This window comes from Babylonia areolata, chromosome 4 (assembly GCF_041734735.1).
Source record: "Babylonia areolata isolate BAREFJ2019XMU chromosome 4, ASM4173473v1, whole genome shotgun sequence".
Classification (NCBI taxonomy): domain Eukaryota; kingdom Metazoa; phylum Mollusca; class Gastropoda; order Neogastropoda; family Buccinidae; genus Babylonia; species Babylonia areolata.
This window is the reverse complement of record NC_134879.1, coordinates 18,893,736-18,903,354: the sequence shown is the minus strand read 5'-3', so window position 1 is coordinate 18,903,354 and position 9,619 is coordinate 18,893,736. Positions and strand designations below refer to the sequence as shown.

The following is a 9,619-nucleotide window of genomic DNA, read 5'->3' as shown; positions in this document are numbered from 1 at the left end:
GGGGGGTGAGTTAAATCTCGTCATATGCTGCTAACTAAGATCGTATCATCTTTCTTCCCGTGTCTGGTCGAGTCTTTTGACTTGCACATACTCACAAACATAAACTCTCTCTCTTTCTCTCTTTCTGTCTCTCTCTCTCTTTGTCACGAGTGCTAGCGCATATAAACACGCACTCAAATGCATACACATTCACACATACATCTATACACAAAACGCATGCAGTTACGCATTAAACATTCAAGTTTCCGGAGCCTCCTGCCGTGTCAAACACCACCTGCAAACCCTGATGACCCTGTTCACCAGCATCACCATGTTCCAACCTTTCCTCCTACAGTATGCAATATCTTTGAGAGTACCATCAATGGAGGCGACCGCATCAACAACGTATGTGAAGTGCGGAATAAACCATTCTATATGCACATTGGTCGTCACCACCCAGGTATCCGGACTGTGACTGAGACAGGATGAGGCACTAGTTACCACCGCAATGCTCCAGGACCAGATTGAGGAACCAACCTCGTAAACGATGCCGCAGAGCACAGAAAAACCTTTGAAGAACGTCTTGTGAACCTGTGTTCAGGATTTAAAAGAATGTGGAGAAATTCCTGAAGGCATTTGGTTTATGTATTAGATCCAAATAAACTCATATTTTTTTTCAAATTACTTGTTCTAATATATGTGAATGGTGTTTCGTTCACTAAAAAAAAAAAAAAAAAAAAAATCAATTTTGTGTTTCATTCTATAATTATCTTATATCCGTGACTGGGGTTTTATACACTATTCATTTAATGGGTTGGGGTTTTTGTCCATTGGAATTTGTCCACTGGTATTTTGTCAGTTGGGGTTTTGTCTGTTCACCCATTTACTGTAGCTATTTTATTATCATGTCGTGAAAAAAAAAGCTTCGGGATTGCTGGTGCTGTGATGAAAAACCTCTGTGAGTAGCTGCGCAAATATAAATGTCTGATGACTTTACGTGTTTTTACATATGAGTCCTTAGAATGGTATGATGCATGTACATTGTGGTCAGTTCTGGTTTATAAAAGGGTGACAGCATGATGATCAGCGTAAAGTTTAAACGGCATTTTGTCAGCGGCAACTATTTTGCCATTAAAGACGTTGTCTACTCCAAACATTTGACAACAAATGAAATGTTTAGTGTTGACAACGGTAAAGATGATATGACCCTTGAGTATAAATGATAGATATTTATAATGACGATGTCAACAACTTTGATAATGCCTATCACAGAGACAGAGATGCTGTGAAGATGACGATGAATGGTTATGACAACAATGACGACGGTGAAAGTAACGATGACAATGACTGACCGACGATGATGACAGCAGTGAAAAGAAATTATGACGATAACGAATCGTCCGAATTCTGTTTTGTGATTTCAGGTCTGGAAAAAATCGCAAATGGTAGGTGAATAATATCACTGCTTTGTTGCGTGTTCATCTTTTACTTCACATACACAGAGGCCTGTGTGGAGAAAGGGGAGACTGAGACAGATGATTCATAGCCCCATATGAATGAACGGTGATAACAAATTAATATACAGACGTCACCATAAGTACCGTTGAACATTCAACGATTTAAAAACTGAACTACAGAAATTAAGACAGTATCGTTTTTCTTAACTTAAAATATCTCTCTCTGTCTCTCTCTGTGTCTCTGTCTCTCTCTGTGTCTCTGTCTCTCTCTCTCTGTCTCTCTGTGTGTGTGTGTGTGTGTGTGTGTGTGTGTGTGTGTGTGTGTAATTCAAGATTATGTATAATGCCATCATCAGGTAATGCCACCAAAAAACCCAACGGAATTCAAATAAGTGTGGACATCATTCATTATATTTCTTTCGAATATGTTTTATGCGAAATCATGCAAAACAGGACACTACAAAACAAAATCAACTTCGTCTTCATTTGATTCCTAACACAAAGGGGACAGCTCCTTTGATTGATCAGCATTTTTTATGTAGAGACAGGGGAGAAAGAATTAAGACAGTCAGACAGCCGGAGAAGAGAGAGAGAGAGGAAGGGGGGTGGGCAGAAGAGGAAAGAGATTTGGGCATTTGAGTCGCGGTTTGTTTGTTTTGTTTTATTTTAGATTTATGTAAGTCAAGGCCTGACTAAGCGCGTTGGGTTACGCTGCTGGTCAGGCATCTGCTTGGCAGATGTGATGCAGCGTATATGGATTTGTCCGAACGCAGTGACGCCTCCTTGAGCTACTGATACTGATACTGATATCCCATCATCAGTACAGTTTCACTAGCATTACTCCGAGTTCTCCCCTTGAGAAGAACTCGTCCATAGCATGGAAGTAGAGTGATCGAACTGCTTGTTTCTTGTGCGTACTGGTTTCTTGTGTGTTTTATTCTGACTGAATGCACCAGCCACCCACCCGCCCCAAACACCAACTTGTTTATATCCACCCCGACTCTTTGTTCCATATTCGTGGTGATCGAAAGCCCGGGCGGGTGTCAACAGCAGCGGGTGTCTGCACCGTGTGTGCTACTACCCCAGCTGGGCCCATCAATACCGTGCAGTGGAGGACGACGACAACAGCGGCGACAGTGAGACTGTTACCAGGTTTCTGCGCGAGTACCTCAACACCTCCCTCTGCACCCACATCCACTATGCTTACGCCGGTATCTCCGAGGCCAACCGTCTTACCCCGCTCCAATCCAACGACGTCAGTTGTTCCCACCCCAGCCAGGGCATGTGAGTAGAGTTGTGTGGTGGTGAGTATCAAGGGTGTGTGAGGAAGAAAACGGAGTATGGCCGCCTACATGGCGGGATGAATAAACAAAACTGTCATACACGTAAAAAAAAAAGTTACATGTCTGTGTGTGTGTGTGTATGTGTGCGTGCCTGGTATCTGATTGAATGACACAGGAAACGAATGATGAGCGCCCAATGGCAGCCGTCAGTCGGCTTTACCCAGGAAGGCAGCCTGTTGTGTAAATGACCTCGTGTTTGTAAAGCGCTTAGAGCTTGGTATCTATATCAAAGTATCCATATCAAATTAAAATTAAGATAGAACAGAGGAAGACTTTTCAGGGGGTGCGATATGAATGGGATGATTAGGGAGAAATTGAGTGGGGCTGAGAAGGCAGGGAGGGAGATAGAGAAAGAGGGGGTGGGATGGAGGGAGGGAGACAGACAAGAGATAGACGTGTTCCCCAGTCAAGCGTGATATGCACATGAAATTAAATATACACTGACAAGCGCACCCACCCACTCTTTAAAAAAAAAAAAGAAGAAGAAAAGGAACCTGTCCATACATTTTCATGCCACAGATATTACCGAATCAACCAGCTGAAGCAAACCTACAAAGATCTGAAGACGCTGATCACTGTGGGTGGGAGGACCTTGGGGTCCGGCCCCTTTACGCGCATGGTCAGCACGCCAGACAGCCGTCAGGAGTTTGTTGACAGCTGTGTCCAGTTCCTGGAGGACCACGGCTTTGATGGGCTGGACCTGCACTGGGAGTACCCCGGGTATGGGGACAGCCCTCCTGAGGACCGGGAGAGGTTCACCTTGCTTCTGCAGGTATGGATGTTGTTTCCCTAGAGTCAGACTGTTCGTTTGGCTCGACAGGTGGAGTGGTGACCTGGAGGTAACAAGGCCTCCTAAGAAACCAGAGAATCTGAGCGCACTGGTTCGAATCCCACACCCGCCAGTATTTTCTCCCTCTCCACTAGACCATGAGTGGTGGTCTGAACGCTAGTCATTCGGATGAGGCGATAAAGAGAGGTCCCGTGTACAGCAAGCACTTAGCGCACGTAAAAGAACTCACGGCAGCAACAGGGTTGTTCCTGGCAAAATTCTGAAGAAAATTCGTTTGATGGGAAAAACAAATGAATACACTTGCAGACAGAAAAAAAATGTAATAATAAAAAATCTGTTGTGAAAGAGTAATACAATACAATACAATACAATATAAACCATTAAAAAAAAGGAAAGAAAGGAGAATCCCTCTCTGTCTCTGTCTCTCCCTCTGTCTCTGTCTCTGTCTCTCTCTCTCTCTTTATTTACCACATCTGGACCCCTGTCCACTCTGTTAACTGTGCAGCAACTGAGAAAGACCTTCCACAAATACAACGCTCTCACTCGGCCCGCCGACTCGCCACTGCTGCTGACCGCCGCCGTTGCCCCGGGACCCCAGCAGAGGATCGAGAACGCCTATGAGGTTGAGAAAATTCACGGGTGAGTGAGTGTCAGTCGTCCATCACACTGCTTCTGTGGTCCACTGTCGTCTGGTGAAAATGGCTCAGATATTTCTAATGTCTGGCGAGAAAGGGGTGGGCAATTGTTTTCTTGTGAAGCAGAGACTGGTGATGATCCTCTGGTAATGTTAGATGTAAAAGTGCCAAGTCCACAAGAACAACAACAAGAAAAGAACAGGAACAAGAACCAAAAGAATCATGTCCTGGTAAGAATTTGGTTTGACGATACCACACCACACCACACTGCACAACAGAACACCACATTGCACCACATCAAACCACACCACACCATACCACACCACACCACACTGCACCACACCATACCACACTGCACAACACCACACCATACCACACCAGACCACACCACACTGCACCACACCGCACCATACCACACAGCACCACACCGCACCACACCATACCACACTGCACAACACAGCACCACACCACACCACACTGCACCACATCACACCACACCACACTGCACTGCAGAACACCACACTGCACCACACCACACCACCCCACACCACACCACACCGCTTCGCACTGCACTCTACCCCTCTCCACAATACACCACCCCACTCTACTGTACACTATCCCACTCCACTGTACACCACCCAACTCCACCCCACCCCTCTCCACTATACACCACGACCACACTGCACGACACCACACTGCACCACGCCAATGTTCACCACACCACACTGCACGACACCACACTGCACCACGCCACTATTCACCACAAAGACGTGTGTGACGTGATGGGCAGGTTAGTGGACTACATGTCCATCATGACCTTCGACCTGCACGGGCCGTGGAACAACGTGACAGGTCACGGGTCACCCCTGTACTCCCCTGACAACCACAGCATTGTGAGGTTCTTTGTCTCGTCTCGGCGTCTGACTCTTTCGCCGGCAGTGTTTGTCTTACTGTGATGCTGTCTCTGTCTCTCTCCCTCTGTCTGTCTCTGTCAGTCTGTCTCTTTCCGTCTCTACCCCTCTCTGTGTGTGTCTCTTTCTTTGTCTTTTTCAGTCTCTGTCTCTCTCCCTCTCTGTCTGTCAGTCTTTCTCTCTCGTGTTTTGTATATCTGTATATCCATCACATTACAAAATAATCTTTCACCTAAAATTTTCTCACACATTTCGCACCAATAACCCCCCCCCCCACACACACAAACAACAATAAAACAGACGCAAAACAATAATAACATCAACAACAAAATACACAACAATAAGAAGAACAACAACGACGAATAATAAATAAACAAACACACAAACAAAAACAAACCAAAAAAAACACACCCAAAACCTCCCACTCAACGCTAAAACCCTTCAGAATCGTCCTTTCCTTTTACTTCTGATGCTGCCCTCCCTCCCCATCGCCAGAACTGGGCAGCCGAGTACTACTGCACGGTGAGAGGTGTTCCCAGGCGCAAGGTGCTCCTGGGCGTCGCTACTTACGGCCAGAACTTCACCTTGCTGGACCCGTCCAATTCCTCACTGGGAGCGCCCACCGTGGGCAGCAGCGACGGAGTGGAGGAGGGGACTTACGAGGAGGGAGGAGTCTTGGCTTATTATCAGGTCAGTGCTCAGTTGGGTGTACACCTTCGTGGAAGAAGGGGGGGGGGGGGGGTTGGGTACCGGGGTGGGGAATGGTGGAGATGTGTATGTGGGGGGTTGGGGTAGGGAAGATATCTACAGGTGAGGTGGAGGGGTGGGGGGAAGGGTCAGTTACTTTAGTTACATTCGGGTTGTTGAACGTCGACTGACACCCACTTCGTGGCCGAAATGGGGATTACCGTTATTTTGGGGAGGGTGCACTGCATTACCATTTGTTGCAAACAGTTCGTGAAGAAAAATACACTCTTACTGGCGCACAGTGTTCGAACTGTTGTTGTGGTGGTTATTGTTTTTCCTTGTTTTGTATCTAATACTTACAAATGTTATGTTTATGTCGTCAGATCTGCAAGAGGACAGGGGAGAGAAAAAGGAGCGTGAAGCAGGGAGTTCCCTACCTTGTGGACGGCCGACAGTGGATTGGCTATGACGACGTTGACAGTGTTGGAGAAAAGGTGAAGTATTTTCGCCACTTATCGCATGTTTCATTAACAATGACATCAATACACATTCATTTTTGTGAAGACATACACCAGTATGCAAAATCATCAGCTAGACAGCACACGTACACTTACATAATGTCTGCTTTTCTTCATGCCTTGTATTCTCGCGGCAAACGTACATGGAAGCCTGGGAATATAAAAAACATACATGCATTTGTACATACGTTCAGACATACGTGGAACAGACAGACAGGCAGACAGAAGGTGCCCCTCAAAGCTTAAGAACTCATTTAAATGGTCATTTTAAGGATTCCAGAGTGATTTTTTTAACTGAAAAAAAAAGGAGATATAATACAGAATTTCACAATTAATAAGAAAAGGGCAAAAAATCTGGGTGATCCCTTTCCAAAAACAACAACAACAAAAAACCCTGTTGTTTCAGATTCATGTTTCGATTCCATTCCTTCCTTAATCACCTCTGAGAGGCTAGGGAACCAACTGCATTTTGTTTTAGTATCAAATAAGGTGAATGTCAGGTTGAAGACTGTCGGGAAGTAAGTACGAAAGCGCATAAACGTTTGAAGCCTTCTTCCACTCCACCTGTCTCCACCTCTCTCCACTATACACCACCCCACTCCACCCCACCCCTCTCAACTATACACCACCCCTCTCCACTATACACCACCCCACTCCAACCCACTCCTATACACCACACCACCCCTCTCCACTATACACCACCCCACTCCTATACACCACCCCACCCCTCTCAGCTATACACCACCCCTCTCCACTATACACCACCCCACTCCACCACACCTATACACCACCCCACCCCACTCCTATACACCACCCCACCCCTCTCAGCTATACACCACCCCTCTCCACTATACACCACCCCACTCCACCCCACTCCTACACACCACCCCATCAAACTCAGCTATACACCACCCCACTCCACTCGACCTCTCTCCATTATACACCACCCCACCCCACTTCACCCCACCCCTATACACCACCCCACCCCTCTCTACCTCTCTCCATTATACACCACCCCACTCCACTCTGCCCCACTCCACTATACACCACCCCACTCCACTCTACCCCACTCCACTATACACCACCCCACTCCACTATGCCCCGCCTCACTCCACTACACTCCACCACCTCACTCCACTATATACAACTCCACCCCACTCCACTACACACCACCCCACTCCAATACCCCACCTCACTCCATTCTACTCCACCCCACTCTACACCACCCCACCCCACCCCACTCCACCCCATCACACTTCATCAAGAACCACCCCGCTCCACTCCGCCCTGCCCCACTCCACTACACCCCACCCCACCCCAATACCCCACCTCACTCCATTCTACTCCACCCCACTCTACACCACCCCACCCCACCCCACTCCACCCCATCACACTTCATCAAGAACCACCCCGCTCCACTCCACCCTGCCCCACTCCACTACACACCACCCCACCCCAATACCCCACCTCACTCCATTCTACTCCACCCCACTCTAGACCACCCCACCCCACCCCACTCCACCCCATCACACTTCATCAAGAACCACCCCGCTCCACTCCACACTGCCCCACTCCACTACACACCACCCCACTGCACCACTGCAGTCTGAATACGTGGTGGCGCGTGGCTATGGCGGCGTGGTGGTGTGGACGCCGGCGCTGGACGACTTCAGCGGTGACACGTGTGGCGAGGGGTCCTTCCCTCTGCTGACCGCTGCCACCGCCGTCCTCTGTCCCAACTGGACCATGCTGGCCACACCGGGGGACCAGGGTAAGACACTGCATGTCACACCCCTTCCCACCCCTATACTGCGCTCCTCTGCGCAGCACTGCACTGCACTGCACTGCACTGCACTGCACTCCGCTGCACTACACTACTCTACACTACACTACACTACACTACACTGCACTCCACTGCACTGCACTGCACTGCACTCCACTCCACTCCACTCCACTCCACTCCACTCCACTCCACTGCACTGCACTACACTACACTACACTACAGTGCACTGCACTGCGCTGCGCTGCACTGCACTGCACTCCACTGCACTCCACTCTACTCTACTCTACTCTACTCTACACTACACTACACTACACTACACTACACTACACTACACTGTCATTGGCATCCTCTGTCCTGTTTATCTGTCAGTGTGTGCACGTATTTTTGCGTGTGCGAACATAATAGTTAGTCTGTGTGTGTGTGTGTGTGTGTGTGTGTGTGTGTGTGTGTGTCTTTGTATGTGTGTGTGTGTGTGAACTAGTGTGTCTGTCTGTGCACACAACTGCACTTACTGGAGGTGTAGTGTGTAGCTAAATCAGTATACCTATTTATTTATTTACTCGTTAATTCATTCACACGTTTGCTGACCGGTTATTTTGTTTATTCCATTGATTTATCTATTGATTCTGCTGCTCTCAGGGCCGCGGAACGCAACCAATGTACCAGGATTCATAGCTTCATACTGCAACGAGAGTAAGGATTCCACTTTTTTGTTTGTAGTTTTAATCTCTCTATCCCCTCCCTTTTTACTCTCTCTCTCTCTCTCTTTCCAAAAAACAACAGACAAAAATTCCAAACAAAACTAAACAAAAATCCAACGAAAATCAACACACACACACACACACACACACACACACACACACACACACACAACAACAACAACAACAACAACAACAACAAAACAAACAAACAAACAAAAAACACACCAAAAAACACACAAAAAACAACCACCTGAAAACAAACTAAAAGGAAACTGGAGAAAGAGACAGTTTTCCGAACAAGGAGACTGAATGGCATTAATTTGTGTGCATGCGTTGTGAGTGCGTTCTTGCGCTCTCACGTGTGTGTACACCCACCAGTGTGTGTGTGTGTGTGTGTGTGCGCGCGCATTCGTGGGTGCATGCTTATGTGTAAATATTCATTTTCTTTAGATGTTTTATTTTATGTTTGATTAAAAGATACATGCATATGTGTCTTTGTGTGCAGGCGTGAACAGCTAGGATCCAGGAATGAAGACTGGTGGTGACATGGACGCAGGGTGGAGTGAAGGACGAATTTGGGTGGTCAGCGTTGTTATGGTAATGGTTCTCCGTAAGATTTTTTCCACATGGTGTGCATCAGTTCAGCCACGTCTATCAGCTTCCTCTGGGATCAGTTTCCTGTTATTTCAGTCACAAAGACCATGTTTACATTGTACCTTGTCCAGTTATATCCGGAAAAGCCCACAGAGACTCAGTACAATAGGCTAAGCAACACGCTAGACGCCACGTTCCTGGCATCAGAGATCCTTTCCCAC

General features: G+C 47.3%; 1 protein-coding gene across 1 annotated transcript; it reads left to right on the top strand.

The window, feature by feature from the left end:
• The first annotated feature begins 526 nt into the window (after positions 1–526).
• Positions 527–9,323, top strand: LOC143281402 (chitotriosidase-1-like). The gene is made up of 9 exons (XM_076586610.1): positions 527–564; positions 2,487–2,720; positions 3,299–3,551; positions 4,075–4,208; positions 4,995–5,097; positions 5,611–5,805; positions 6,186–6,296; positions 7,926–8,091; positions 9,310–9,323. The coding sequence occupies exons 1-9, from the start codon at positions 527–529 to the stop codon at positions 9,321–9,323; spliced, it is 1,248 nt and encodes a 415-aa protein (XP_076442725.1).
• Positions 9,324–9,619: the final 296 nt, after the last annotated feature.